This window comes from Sebastes umbrosus, chromosome 23 (assembly GCF_015220745.1).
Source record: "Sebastes umbrosus isolate fSebUmb1 chromosome 23, fSebUmb1.pri, whole genome shotgun sequence".
In the NCBI taxonomy this organism is placed as follows: domain Eukaryota; kingdom Metazoa; phylum Chordata; class Actinopteri; order Perciformes; family Sebastidae; genus Sebastes; species Sebastes umbrosus.
This window is the reverse complement of record NC_051291.1, coordinates 20,057,027-20,073,216: the sequence shown is the minus strand read 5'-3', so window position 1 is coordinate 20,073,216 and position 16,190 is coordinate 20,057,027. Positions and strand designations below refer to the sequence as shown.

The following is a 16,190-nucleotide window of genomic DNA, read 5'->3' as shown; positions in this document are numbered from 1 at the left end:
AAGTGTAAAATGTAGGTTTTGGCAAGAAACTTGAATAAATCCAGATACTAGAGAGGGAATTATGACCTGTTTATCTTCCAAACAAAAAAACAGTATACAAACGATAATAGATATGTTGAAGTACATGAGATTTATTGTTTTACTTTTGTTTATTAATGTGGTATCGCATTGGTATTAAGAATCGCAGAATTTTACTGTTATTGGTATCGACCACTAAATTTCTGGTATCGTGACATCCCTATTTACCGGAGGGTCTAACAAAGAGATGCTATCAATTTGCATTATGGGAAGTGTATTTTTCCGAGTTTGTCCCATACTGGAGACTAAAATTCGGGCCATCTCAGCCCCCGCTGCACCAATTTTCACCTTTAAAGCCATATCAGCTACAAAGTCCCACAGTGCCTTGCTCAAGGATCTGGTGGCAGAAGCTGTTAATTATGTTACATCTGGATGGATAATGACGCACCCGAGGGAGAGGCTGTTGTGAAGCCAAAATGGCTCCCAGGGCCAATGTGACTCAGGGAAATCATCTAATTAAGAGAGATCTCAAAGGTCTCCTTTTGCTCTTCTCTCTCCACTTATGTACCTCTTGAGTGTGTGAGTGTGTGAGTCAGGCAGAAAGAAAGAAAAGATTCATTCACTGTCTTGGTCTGCTTTTCTCTTCTTCCCTCAAACACAGGGCATACAAGACCATCGAGGATGAAGATCTCAAGTTCCCACTGATATATGGGGAAGGGAAAAAGGTAAGTGTGTGTGTGTGTGTGTGTGTGTGTGTGTGTGTGTGTGTGTGTGTGTCTGTACATCTACTCTGAAATTCAGAACTGCAGAGAAAATCCCTCGCTCCCACATTGTCAATCTGACACACACATACACACACACACTGCATGCCTGCTAGCCACCCAGAGAGTGGGCGAACACTCGGTCTCTGATGTGCGAGAACCACACTGTGCGCGTGCGTGTGTGTGTGTGTGTGTGCGTGTGTGTGTGTGTGCGAATGTACACCCTCACTAGAAGAGAGAGGAGACAGTCCATCTGTTTCACTCCAGTAGCTACATCTAACACACACACACACACACACATGGACATGCAGACAGACACACACCACTCGGGAGATGACAGTCGTCTCTCTGAGAAGTGAAGTTAATCCCCACAGGGACAGCAGGGGATGAGATGAGAAGGAGACCGAAAATGAAAACACTCAAATTTTGAGTCATGTCAGTTTGTTTCATATTTTTCAATCAGTTCGGTTTGATGCAAAGAGAGACATAACGGAAAGGAATAGCGCATCTGACGCCAGCGTTGTCTGATGAATAGCTGTTGAATTCAAAGAACGGACAAAGGGAGTTTTCACACAGGGATAAAAGAGTGGAAGAATATTGAAAAAGAATTTGATAATTAACATTAAAATAGAAATGAATAGAAAATAACAGTGAGTTTCAGCAACGCTTTACAGACCTCTGAAGAGTTTCACATATTGTTTAATGCACCACCAGACATATTTACATTTAATACACCACAATGCAGCGCTATACTGCAACACCACTGTACTGTGAGCAATTACCAGCTCCACATATGTTGTAAATTGTGACTGGCAGGTAACAGGGTGAAACACTGCCGTCATGGTTACTGTCAGTCAATATGGGAACATCCATATGTTCATTAACGGCTAACTGACGAACAGCAGAATTTCTGATGAAAATGCTCCGAAGAGAATAAAATCGTGTTAGAAACCTGAACTAAACCAGTCTGTGTTTTACAGGCACGAGTGTTGGCGACCATCGGTGTGACCCGTGGGCTTGGTGACCATGACCTCAAAGTTCATGACTCCAACATCTACATCAAACCGTTCCTTTCCTGTTGCCCCGAGGTAAGACTGCAAATAGCTTGCTGACACAAAATTCAGTCATTTATGACTTAAAGGGATAGTTTGGGTGTTTTGAAGTGGGGTTGTATGAGGTACTTATCCATAGTCGATGTATTACCTACAGGAGATGACGGTCGGCATGCCCCCAGTTTGGAGAAGCAAAGCAATGTACTGCTGTGAACGGGGCAGCAGCAAAACATATTTTAGACACCTAAAAGAAAGGCTCACCTAAAAACATCAATTTCAGTATAAGTGTAGACTACATTTTGAATATTTTTGGTGGTTTAGCTTGCCGTGAGACAGCTTTAAGTCTATTTCAGAGGGGGAACTGAAGCTGTTATTCTATGCTCTCACCTAAGCCACCAGACTCCATTGGAAAAAAACAGTAATTTTACCTTGCAGAATATGGAGGTTGCTGGTCTATCGCTGCCTCAATTGGTTAGTTTGTGTTATTGTGTGACTTTACTTAGTTCAGATTCACCAAAGTCACACAATAGCACAAATAAACTAACCGATTGAGGCAGCGGTAGTCCAGCAACCCCCATGTTCTGCAAGGTAAAATTACTGTTTTTTTCAATGGAGTCTGGTGGCTTTGGTGAGAGCAAAGATGGATACAACGGCTTCAGTTTCCCGTCAGAAAGGGCTGTCTGACGGCGAGGTAAGGTGGTGAAAATATTCTAAATACACTTAAACTGATATTGTTTTTTTTTTAGGTTAGCCTTTTTTTGTAGGTGTCTAAAATACGTTTTGCTGCTGCCCCGTCCACAGCAGTACATTGCTTTGCTTCTGTGTGGCAACTCATGTCTGCTTCTCCAAACTGGGGGCGTGCCGACCGTCATCTACTGTAGGTAATACACTGACTATGGAGAAGTACGTCATACAACCACACTTCAAAACACCCGAACTATCCCTTTAAAAGGTTCTAAATACAGAATTCAGAGCATTTATATAAATTGCCGCCGCACGCCTCTCAACATAGCGACGGCTGAGCGGACGACTCACAGCTAACGGTGTTAGCGGGTGACTCCATACAGTCCTGCCAATGGTTTCACACTATGCCAATGATCTACAGGTGGTTGTAACACGCCAAGAGAAACCAAAATGTGCCAATAAAGGCAGCGAAGAAGACCGCCATGCAGTATACGGTTATAGATTTTGGCAGCAGATTGAAAGTATGAAAATAATGTGATTCCAGTCTCTGTAACTTGGGCAGAACATAATGAACTTTCCCTGGAGCTCGTACCGTACCAGTCAAGAACACATGAGGAAACATTAGCTTACATCTGCGGCTGGCCTGTGTTTCATTCTCCAAAAACGAGAAATTGTGGGCTAATATGTCAGCATCTAGCTCCTTAAACCCATTAACCCTCAGACTGGGGTTGGAACCAACTTCTTAACGATCCTAATCAGGATGTTCCAGATGTTTCTCTCCTCCATTCATTCTAGTTCTTGCCAGCCACATTCCTTACCTTGTTTTGTCTCATGACATACGTCCTACATGAAAAGGATGTCAGTCACATGACCTGCGTCTGTCAGATCTGTGTCTGTCTGAACAAGGTCCTCTGCTGCAGGTGAACTGGAGCTCACCTGTCTGACTGTCTGGTGCTGGTTTCAAAGCGCTTTCATCTCCTGATGTACTGCAGTTTGTCTTATAGAGTTTAGCATTTCCCCCTCCCAGCGCTCTCTGCTTGATCTTTAATTCATTAATACCCGGGTTCATACCAGGTTCACATGAAAGACTCAACTCCTCTCAGCAGCACGCCGTCTCTGTCTTTCTCTCTCACAAACACGAGTCTCACCCTTCATCAGAGTCTCTCAAGTCGTTTCCTCAGATGCTCTCAGTGAATGGAAACGACATTGAATTCGTTAAGTTGTGAAAAGTGCCACACGTTTGTGCTGTGTGAAGGCAGTATAGATTTCAGAATGGCTGAGAGACTTGAGCTGCTTCAGTTGAGTGTTCTTGATCTATGATGCTACCAGCAGTTGAAAGGAACGAAATGAAGTCGTAAAATGTACCAAAGTAATTTTGTTGCTACTTTTTAATTGTGTTTTGTGACGCAGGTTCAGGTGTACAACCTGATGCAGTATGAGCACGGGGCTGATGATGTTCTGGTAATGGGAACCGACGGCCTCTGGGACGTCCTCTCCAACCAGGAAGTAGCCGAAACCGTCACCACATTCCTCGCCAACTGTGACCCCGATGACCTACACAGGTCTGTTCTTTTTTCTTTCTTAATTTCTTTATTTCTCTGTCTTTGGTTTCTTTGGTTTCTTTGGTCCGACAGGCAGGTAAGAGGCAGTAAATCCACAAGACTTTCAATAGGAAATAAACTTGGAACACATTAGGCATTAAGAACAAACCAACACTTGGGAAAAAGGCTACACGCTGGGTGCAACGACAGGGAAAACTGACTAAAGACAGGGAAAGGATGGTGATTAGACACAGGTGGAACTAATCAGGGCGGGGACGGCGATCACACAGGCGGCAAACACACAATGGCAGGAAGTGAAGACAAGGTGAGTACTACAAAATGAGACGGGAAAACAGAATGAATGACAAGAAACAAAGAAAGCATAACCTTAGAGCAAATTATGACCCAATTGTGACTCTTTAATGACAGGTTTGTTGCTTTAATCAAGTAAACCTGAAGACTGGTCCTTCCAGTTCTCCAGTAAATGTCAAGTATCTTTGTCTGCGTCATTATACCTTACTGTTAAACTGTTTTATTTAACAGGTGTTGTTTCCCCTTCGAGGATATTTACACAAGTTGCTCTCATAATTTTCATACTTTTTTCAATATGATAATAAATCTGTGAATTAAGTCAAAAATAGATATTTTCACCAGCGCAGAGGAGGTCCAAGATCTTTTCATCTTGTATAGTTGGTATTTTGAGGCAAAATGGAGAATAACACAGTGGGATGGTATAATGACAGAATATTGAATTGGGTCTGAGAAGTGAGGCCAATGCTGAAGCGCCTTAAACCTGAATTCTTTCTAATAGCCAGCAGGGGGCGACTGCTCTGGTTGCAAAAAGAAGTCTGTTTGTATAGAAGTCTATGAGAAAATAAGCCTATTTCTCACTTGATTTCTCACATGATGTTCATTTAGTAAATTACGGTCCCATTTAGAGTCAAATAGACCATAAAGCAGGGGATGCTTTAGGGCGGGGCTACCTTGCGATTGACAGGTCACTACCAAAGCGTTGTCCGGTCTGGGAGTTGTCCGTGTTTTCATCTCACAACTTTAACCCTTTCACAGTGTGTTTTCAGTTAATGAAAGTTAATTGTAATATATTGGTCACCTAAAAATGTCTTATTCAGTGTTTAGTTGTGCATAGCTCCACCCTCGTCACTTCTGGTTGCAAATAACCAAGATGGCGACTCCCAAAACCAAGATGGGGACAGCCAAAATGCCGAGCTCGAGGCTTCAAAACGGCAGTCCACAAACAATTATGATTATGTCAACTTCTTATACAGAGTCCATGGGAAGGACGCTACATAGTTGTGGATCACAGGCTTCATTGTTGTTTCCTCTGTTGTCCAGGTATACAATGGCAGCACAAGACCTGGTAATGCGAGCGCGTGGCGTGCTGAGGGACCGAGGCTGGAGGATCACCAACGAGCGCCTGGGCTCCGGAGACGACATCTCGGCCTTCATCATACCGCTGATGTACGGCAACCGTCAGCCCTGAGGAGCCCGGCAGAGGCGCTGCGGCTCAAAGGCTCTTAAACTGAGAATCCACGTTTCAGTTTCCTCAGTGCCGTTTGCACATTTGTTTTCTCTTCCTTAGACCAAGGATATACTAATGTTTGGATATTGGTTGGTGTTTCATATCTCTGTAGGAGTTCAGAATTGGTCGGGCACCACATTTGGCTGCTCGGGGGAACGCTACAGTCAGCTCTGCTTTGTTTCAATTCAGACACATGGTGATAAATAATGTGGCCTGTTTAAAGTTAATAACAGTGATGGAGTGAGTGCCCCTGAACTTCTGCAGAGATTTGAAAGCTGAAATAGACGAATGCTCTTCCAAAGCGAAGAAAATACCTCTTTTCTTTCTGTTCTTCGTACCTCTCTTGCAGTGCTGTACATGACCCATCTTCTTCCCTCTCTTTTAGCCCCCCCCTCTGCTCCTATACTGTACAGTCAACTTGTTTATATATAAAAAAGAAGCCCTCCGTCTCGTGACCATGGACCGAGCTGACGGGTCAGCTGCATTTTCTGTTTCGCCACAGTGTGGCTTTGAAGGATTCACGTGCCGAAGAACTGCTTCCAGATTGCTTTACAGATTACAGACTGATTGCAGCGATGAGATGTTGGCCCCCGACCCCGCATTGCCGTTCCCATTCTGAGCATCATGTTGTCATTTCAGAGGCTTTCAGTTGGTGCGAGCCCAGGAAACCTGAAATCTTTTGTCACATGGAAAGTTTAAGGGGGGGGGGGTTTCATTGTTTCATGTGTGTTTCGTGTTTCTGGGAATGTGGACACAAGAAAAGAGACGAGGACCTGAAGTTGACCACCTCACAGTAGTGAGGCAAATCAGTTTTACTGTGGAGTGAGAGCTCTTCAGCCTGTATGGGGACATAGTTTGATGGTTTATGGACAAAGTTTGATATGAAAATTGTGTGATGTCAATTAACATCTGCATAGAAAAAGGTGTACACTCGTACAAGTCATTTAATCTGATATGGAGTCTTAAAATTGAAAAAAATGCTCCTAAATATCAACCTGTTGGTCATCAGTTCGTCTACTTTGTGTTAAGTTGCAGCTAGTTGGCAATTAGCAGTGATGGTTACGTTATTTTATCTTGGCTGGGGTCTTTAATAACCCATGTCACTTCATGAAACATCTATGCTTCAGCATTTGCTGAGAGTTAGATGATAAGATCGACACTACATATCTGTGCGTTAGGAGACCGTTAGCTCAAAGCTAAAGACTGGAAGCAGGGGGAAATGGCTAGCTTGGCTCTGCCCAAAGGTTTAAAAAAGTTCTCTAAAACCTCAAAAGACATTACACCACACTTGTGTATGAGTTAAACAAAGGAGATATTACATGTTCGCTTGGACAGAGCCAGGCTAGCTTTGTCCCGCTGCTTCCTGTCTTTAAACTAGCTAAGCTAACGGTTTCTTGCTAGCTAGCTTCGTCAAGTCAAACTTTATTTATATGACACGTTTAAAAAAACAACCGCAGTTGACCAAAGTGATGAACATGTACATAATACAAATTAATACAAAGCAAGCAACAATAATAACTGAGTAAATATAATGCACACATAATAGCAGTAATTTAATGTACAAACATGAGAGTGGTGTCAATGTTTTCAGCTAACTCTCGGCAAGAAAGCGAATACGCTTTTTTCCCAAAATGTCAACCAATTCATTTTAAGAAAATATTTTATACACTGAGATCCTTGGAATTTGTTGTAAATTGAGTTATTAATGCCTTAGTTTTTAAAAAAGTGACAACCTCATGAGACTATACATTAGATTAGATGACTTGTACATCAGTATACTCGCACTTTAGGCTGACCCACATCATGAACCAAGCAGCCATGATATATAGACCATTTCACAGTTGCTACGTAAACAGTCCACATGTGTCCCAGTTTATTTCCTGTTGCAGTGTATGTGAACGGTATAAACTGACAGGAAGTAAACATGGACCCAAGCTGTTGCCTAGCAACGCAATTCTGTTGAAACGGTCTATAGAATGATGAAGAGGCAGATATTCCCTGCAGCAGGGAGGATTGGATTAAATTAATAATTGTTGTTTTTAAAATAAATAAATCATGAAATACAACCAATCAAGTAAATCTGAAGAAAAGAAACCGAACGTTTTCTTTTAACATGTTTTGCATGTTTCATGAGCTTTAGATGCTCGTTACAGATACCCATTTGTCTTCGGAGGGACAGGTTTGGATGTAGTGATGTAGTCGGTGCATGCAGTGACATATTGTAGGCCTGGGAATATAAGCGACGGTGCAATGGTTTACACTGCTGTTTGTTTTTATATGGACTGAATTTGTATTTCTGTAATGTTTCAAAGCATTAGTGATGATGTTATTTGTTTGTAAATGTGCATAGACCATGCATATGTTTCTACGGTTGTTGTTCCTTTAGAGTCATTAACATCCCAGACATTTAGCGTATAAGAGCTAAGGGTGTGATTCATTGGAAAGGAATGAGACAAAAATACTGATGGCTACATTTTTTTTTGCACTTTTTTAAAAAATCTTGCTGACTGGGCTCGAGAAAGAAAAGCGACCGCGAAGAGTTCAGCTTGTCTGAAAACAGTGTCACGGCCTCAGAAACTGATGTGCATGTGTATTTTTTTCCTTCCCTACATTATTATTCTACATTCATACAGACTACACTCCTCAGCCAGTGTTGAGATGCAGAGAATGAGAAGTAGTCTGGGGGGAAGGAGAAACTTGAGACTTCAGAGGATCAATAAAAAAAAGGTCATCGTTTTTTTTAAAAGTTTGAATCCAGTGAGAAAAAAAAACAATTGACTGCATAAAATTAAAACAAAGTGCATGTTTTTGACAAAATAAACAGTGATAGTTTAGGTTTTATGTTTTTTTTTCCTCAATAGTGGATATGTAGAGTTTTTGGAGTAGCACTGGTTTACTTTAGACATGACTGTAAAGTGAAAATATTTCATGAAACGGGCCGTATAGTACAGGCTATTGACTGAATCCAAAGATTATTTGGAAGTTGTGCAGTGCCAGGATGAGGAAGCCATTGTTAAAGGAATAGTTTGACATTTTTGGGACATATACTTCCTTTCTTTCTGGCGAAGCGCATTTCCCAAAATGTCAAACTTTCGTTTTTTACGTCACATGATATGTGCCATTGTGTAGCATGGGCTATTTATCATCCGAGCTTTTTTGCAGTTGACAATTATCGACATTCCTCTGAGCAGCAGTCAGTTACATTTGCCTGAAGTTCGTATGGTGCATTTTTCCTCCTGTACATTCCATGAAAGACATATTTAATTTAAAAATCCTGTATTGTTATATGTCTGTCATATAAGCTATTTGACAGTTAAGTTTTTTTTTAAAAACTTGTTCTCAATTAATTTATTGAATGTTTTGTTATTATTATTTTACCTTTCAGCCACCTAAGCATTGTCTTAGCATGCGTCCCAGTTCAACAGAACGGTTTCAAACAACCAGGCTTCATCCGACATGGAGAGTGAATGTTTTGAACTGTAAACATGTTAAGACAACGTCTGAATGGGGCGTCAGAATAAGTGTTGAATGTTCATCCTTCTACCCGTCATTAAGCCTTTTTCTCTTAGATGAATGTCAAAGATTGATTTATTTTTGTCATCCTACTGTGCCACCCAACTGCTGCACATCAACTCAGGTTCAATTATCATGTGTAGTTAAAGTGGACAAGCTGTTAAGAGTGATTTTCTAAAGGCGGGAGTCCCCCAGGGCGGCGTATTAGTCCCACTACATTTTTTATTATGGGAGAGGAAGCTTGAAAGTTTACTTTTGTCAGCTCGACTGTAGGTTTCCCTTTTTGAAGTTGCTGTATTGTGAAAGTAGTAACTGTTTTTTTTCTACCTTTAGACTATAGAGTTCGTAATGGGAAAATGAGAAAAGCTGGGAGGTTTTTTTTCTGTAGCAAAGAGGAAGTTTGAAGCCCAGTAGGGAACCATTTTTAAGTGACCATTGTGCTACCCTCAACCTCTCCGTTTGTGAATGTGAAATGTACATTTTTGTATAAGAAAAAGATAACTTATGAGGTCAAAAAGAAATATTTTTAATGTTTCCTTGTGCAACTCTGACTCTGGGAGGGGAAAATGTTTACCTTCAGTGTTTCTTTTCCAGAAATGAAAATAAATGTTAAAGATAAATGTAAAAAAAAAATGTAGTTTGTGTGATTTAAAAAAACGAAGAATTGAATGTCAAGTAAACTCGATATGCAATGCACCCCTTTCTGCCTGCAGTCCAACTCAGTTTACCAGACCAAATCTGTCTGAAGGAAAAAGAAACAAAAGAAGAGACTGATCAATATTGTTGCTTCTACTCCCCGGGTTCTCATTGTGGGGAAACAAAAACTGACAAACAGGGTCAACAGGCCTCTAAAAGACTAGTTAGACTTTGTGAGCGGACAGCAAAGGGATTCATTAGTGGAGCTACAGAGTGCTCACTGAAACTCAAAACGTTTTACAGGACACACACTGACAGAACAGGGTCGATTCACACAGTATAATGTGGACTAACTTATAGACAGTATAGTATGCTCTAAAAATACGTCATACTATAGTAAGTGGAAAAAATGTAAATGTCATAGTACATAGTATAGCGTTTCATGGTACTTAACGACACTTTACTCAGGTTAATAGTATTACTATTAGTACTAACCCCCATCAGCCATTGAACTACGATATAACTGGCATTAAACTAAGAATAAACTACCACAAAAATACAAAACACTGTGATAAATTAACATTATATACTATGACGTATTTTTAGAGAATACTATACTATGATTTTTTAATGACTTACCTGATCCACCACCACACTCCTTCCTGCAGCCTCAACTCCTGTGATGCCAACCTCCTGTCTCCACCACTAAGAACCAAGCACTGGACCTGAGGCTACAGAGCATTCTCCATAGCTGTCCCGTCCCTCTGGAAATCACTCCCCAAACGTATCCGAGACTGCAACAATCTGTCCACAATCAAATCACAAAATAAGCCTCACCTTTTTACAACTGCTTTTAATATGTGATTAATGTTGTGTGTTGTATATTTTTACCGTGTTGTTTGCTATGATCATTTTAACTTGAGTAAAGTGTTGTTGAGTACCATGAAAAGCTATAATATGTCTTTTTTCGGCATACTATCTTATGACTATTTTAAATTTTTTCGACTTTTTTTCGACATACTATACTAGGACTTTTATTTTTTCGACATACTGTACTATAAGTTTTTCTTTTCGACATAATATAATGTGACTTTTTTTCAACATACTATACTATAAGTTTTATTTTTTTGACAGACTATACTATGACTTTTTTTTTCGACAAACTATACTAGGACTTTTATTTTTTTGACATACTATACTAGGACTTTTTTTCGACATACTATACTATGACTTTTTTTTCGACATACTATACTATGAGTTTTATTTTTTTTACATACTATACTATGACTGTTTTTACTTTTCGACCTAATATACTATGACTTTTTTTCGACATACTATACTATGAGTTTTATTTTTTCAAAATATTATATTATGACATTTTTTTCGACATACTTTACTATGGCTTTTTTTCAACATACTATATTATAAGTTTTATTTTTCGACATACTATACTATGGCTTTTTTTCAACACTATGACTTTCTTTTTCGACATACCTGTACTATACAATGACGTTTTTTCGACATACTATACTATGAGTTTTATTTTTTCGACATACTATATTGACTTTTTTTCCCCAACATATTATAATGTGACTTTTTTTCGACATACTAGACTATGACAATTTTTTCGACATACTATAATATGACTTTTTTTCTACATACTATACCATGGCTTTTTTTTCGATGTACTATAGGCCATGTAAAGGTTGATAACATTATGAGTACCTTCATCCAAAACCATGTGTCTCCTTAGGGTCCGTACAAAAATGATTGGGGTGAGGAGAGGGGCTGAACATTATCTGTGTGGTCCAATACCCATACTACCACTATTTAGTACGCCAGAAAAAGATTTAGTATGTCCCAATATATAGTATGTCAAATGCAGTATACCAAAAATACCAGGATGTCCTACTACATCCGGTTCACATTTTGCAGTATGCAAGCCAGCATGCTTTTCTGACTATTCTGACCCACAATCCTCTGCACAGCAGATATATGAGCAGGTCAAAGTTCAAGTTATGAAGAAGTAGTATGACCCAATTGTATGCATACTGCATGCAACAGTATGCACTTTGTAAGGGCAGCTGCAGTATGAACTAAAAGTAAAAAAGAAAAAGTATGCGATTTGGAACATAGCCTGTGTTCCAGTTTTTTTTTTTTAAAACAAAGGTCACCCCCAGTTTTATTAATATTTTCTTCGGAAAAATTGCTACACCTTCCCCACATGATCATAGTAATAAAACACTATTGATTGGCACAATTCAAAGTTTGCTATTAATAACTAAAAGTGTACAAAGAATTGAAGGTGTACTGTACATTAATTAAATCATTATTTGCTCATAGCCCTCTGATAGCACTATAGCAGTGGGATTAGCCAAAATTATGACAGACGTAACAAAATAATATGTCCTTTTCATAGAATATTACCAGCATGTCTCTCATTTTGGACCTAGAGCTGTCACTTTATTGGACACACTTACACTTTTTTGACGCAGTTTGGTGATTTCTGTTACATAAAGAAGTGAAGGTGTGAGCTCTCTGGAGAGGTAACTTTCAATCACTAAAGAACCTCCTAGAATACAAAAACAACAACATTCTTCCCCCCCTAATAATTTTGTCCCTAAACGTATCCTAAATTTCACTAATTTTGTTATACAGGCCCAAATGTGAATTCCAGTGCATTGAACAGCATGTTAAGTTAATTCTCTAAATTCCAAAAAATATTAGATTAAAAACTTATTTCAGTTCCTTTTGATTTCTGGATACACTTCCTGACTTTCTTTGAATAATAAATGAACATAAGAGTTGGAGAAAAGAAACACAAACGCACGTGATACATACAATTAAAATCATTTTATTCTGTAAAAACCAGATATTATAGCTTTCATTTGAACACATCTGTCCCAGTTTACACCTTCTGATCATTTACGCATAACAGTTTCACAAAAAGAGAACGTGATTATCTTGAATGAATGAATGAATGAATAAATGAAAGACTTTATTTCGAACATAAAAAATAATTAAAACAGATACAAAATAATAAACAAAACAAGAGTAATAGTGTCCGAAAAGGAGTAGGGAGAAGCAAAACTTATATTTCCCTATAGCCCTTTCTCACTTCTCCTCTAATAACTCATATATCATAGAATGATAATATAATATATAAACTATCCCAGATTATATTTACATTCCAAATTAAATATATGAACAGCATCCCAGGTTTATTTACAACCCACATATCCATCCAGAGTTAAAAAAAGTATATATTAACCAACCCTTAACACAACCCTTATCACAACTATTCATCAACCACACTGTAAAAAAGGATTTTGGAGCGAAGTAGATATAACTCATGCAAATGGTTTAAAATGTTCTCGTTTATATTAGTCAAAAAGGAAAATATATAATAATAGGTAAATTCTATCTCCGTTACCTGTTTATTAACAGTAACAACTGCAACATACATTTTTTTTTATAAAAAAAGTAATTAGTTGTGTAATTTTCTGAGAAATGTTGGGTAGACTTTACCTAATTTCTTCTAGTGTGTCATAGCTGTTAAATTAATGTACTCTTTACTCAAAACATAGGGTGAAATCTACCCAACCAAACTGAGTGCAAATTGTTACCTCACATATATTGAGTAGATTCTATAGGTTTGTTTTTCCAGTGCATATACCTCCCAAAAATATATTTTTTGTAGTGATTCTTTTTAAAGTGAGTTATATTTGTGCTCCACTTCAACCCATTCCACAAATCCACCTCACAGACTGAAATACACATACTCTTCTTCTTGAAGACGCATCTGTCTCCGTTCAGTTTATCCTGTTTACCAACAACAACAACAACAGTGAGCTCGATCCTTCACGGTGATCCGGTTGGACTCCTTTCCGTCGCAAGTCACCAGCGCCGGCAAGGCAGTAGATTGCGCAGTCATCTCCACATGGGGGTAAAACGACAACCCGACCAACAGCACAAACTACTACCTCAACCAGCGCGTGGCCTCCGCTGCTCTCTGCTCTTCTCTTCTTTTGTCCTCTTTCTTCTTCTGCTCCTCTTCACCAGACTGAAACCTCCGTTCACTTCGGTGTCGCTGTGCGTAAAAGCGCACGGGGGCAAAAAAAATGGCGTGCGCGCAAAAAAAAACGTGGCCCCGCAATAAAGCGAGACAAAAACCCCACCCAAAGAAAGAAGAAGAAAAAAAAAAAAACACCTCTTGTACCTTTCCTATATTTCCTCCTGCACCGGCTGCTCTCCTCAGATGACCTCGGTGGAGCTGACACACACCGGGCCGTATACCAGAGGCTCTCCGTGGATCATGCAGAGCTTTGTCAGACCACCACAAAAAACATGCGATTGTGATAATAAATAATGACATATATATTTTAATCCTGCATAACATGAATGTTCCAAACAAGGAAAAACTATTTATGATCGGCACAATTCAGCAATGCAGTACGTCTCCAGACATCAAAACATGAAATTACGCATAAAAAAATCACCATAAATACATCACAATGTCTAGCAAATGTAACAAAAATTGAAAAAATATATTTTTTTTAAGTATTGAATTTAAAAACACTGATTAATGTAATCTTTTGTTTGCGTAATGAAGCATATACGTTAACCAAAAAGTGGCAATAAACTCAGAGCTGTGTTCTAGATATTACCAGGATTGTGTCGGATGGAGAGAATCCCCACATCGTGTCCACGTTCAGTCCTCCTTCACCTTGCAGCTGAACTGCAGCAGACTGTTTTATAATCTATTGTTGTCTGTTTCTGTCTCTGCAGTCGAGGAAAGGGAAGTTGTCCCGCTATCAAACCCGCTCGGTTCACACAAAAACACACTAAAAAACGCGCACAAATCCACATCGGAGCGATAACAGGGTTTTTCTCTTTTTGCTCTTTTCTCTGCCTGCAAAATGCCGCATGTCAGGTCTGGAGGTGTGGAGGAGGATGAGTGGATCTGGCGGAGCGGCGCGTGGATAAAATTCGCGGGGAACGTCAGGACGGGTGTAGGCACGAGCTGAGATCAGAGAAAACGCAGAGGTCTCACTCTGACGGGGTTTCTCAGGCACCATGTAGGAAGGAGAGAAACTGTCAGAGTGCGCCATCAGCTGGTTGCATCCAAAAGAGCAGCTTCATTTCTCCAGACAGGTTTTTATAAAGAAGTGCTCCAGTTATTAAACATTAGTAGCATTAGAATAAATCTTCCTGTGATGGAAATTCTCATGATGAAGCAGCAAATCAATGCAAGTGATACAATTGTAAGATGGACCCTGCCTACATAATGTCAGCATCTTGCAGGTAAACTCAGCTTTTTTTCTTCCTTGTTTTTTCCACACTGATATTTCTCTGGACCAGAGGAGAGGATGATGAATGGTCGAGGTGTTCTGTATGTGTAATTAAAGAAGACCTATCAGGCGCATGTGTTTTGGGTTTCTACTAGAACACACAAAAAGCCCAGTTTGCTCTGACTGTGATTGGTCGACCGAACTAAACTCTTCAGACTTCTCTCCAGCTCCGCTCTAACTAGCTTTGTTTCAGGGCGTGTGTGAAAAAAACAAACCCCCCAGGAAGAGCGCCAGGCTATGAAGCAAATTTTGGTAGTGGCCAAACAGCAACACTACAACTCCCCGTGTCCGTCACGTAATGCCATTGGGCCCAAAAAAAGACTTTTGCCATAGATATACATTGGGCTGGACCGCGGGCTGGGAGGCGGAGTTAAAGAAGACGCTACTGCGCCTGCTCCATGGGCCCAACAGATGTGGAAGATCGCCGGATGATCCGGGCACTTTCGCACTCGGACATTCTAGCTTCATGCGCAACTGAGCAACTCTAATAGGAATGAAGAGGCACCCACCTCCAACGCCGTATCCAGTTCTCTTCATTCATCCCTGTTGCCAAACTGGCTGCTATAGGTAGGTATTATGCAAATGTGTTACTTGGTGACATCACCACATTACAGAAGAAAAGACGGGACTTCTAGCAAGGCGTTTTAGGCAGTTCAGGAGCAGACTTTCTGTGGGGGAGAGTAACTCCTTTTGGCGTGGACTTTGTAAGTCTGCAGACCCTTTACATGCACAAAAAAAAACTAAAACACACTAAAGGAAAAGGAAAAAGCACAAAAGCATAATAGGTTCTCTTTAAAATCTGAAAAATACTAATAACCTAATTACAAAACAAAATAATTGGTAATTCTAACCAGTTTCAATGAATGGTGTCTAATGAATGAAATCAGTTAAATCATATTGGAGAAAAAAACAGTAATATGTGAACCGGCCAAAATATATTTCTAAAAAACATTTTTATGTTCCCTGCTCCACATCACTATTTAGGTTTTAGTTGGTAAATTGGTTTCTGTTTTCTCCTCGCGAGTGATCCACTGTTCCTCCTACAGCCCGCGCCTTCCTATCCTCCCTCTGATTGGCTGGAGGGATGATCCGCC

The 16,190-nt window shown here is 39.8% G+C and overlaps 1 protein-coding gene across 1 annotated transcript in view; it reads left to right on the top strand.

The window, feature by feature from the left end:
* Positions 1 to 9,742, top strand: part of LOC119482962 (protein phosphatase 1H-like) — a 36,089-nt gene extending 26,347 nt beyond the window's left edge. The window contains exons 7-10 of the mRNA XM_037760874.1: positions 680 to 743; positions 1,760 to 1,867; positions 3,926 to 4,077; positions 5,410 to 9,742. Of these exons, the coding sequence (XP_037616802.1) occupies positions 680 to 743; positions 1,760 to 1,867; positions 3,926 to 4,077; positions 5,410 to 5,557 (472 nt within the window). The 3' untranslated portion in view covers positions 5,558 to 9,742. The remainder of the gene's footprint in view (positions 1 to 679; positions 744 to 1,759; positions 1,868 to 3,925; positions 4,078 to 5,409) is intronic.
* Positions 9,743 to 16,190: the final 6,448 nt, after the last annotated feature.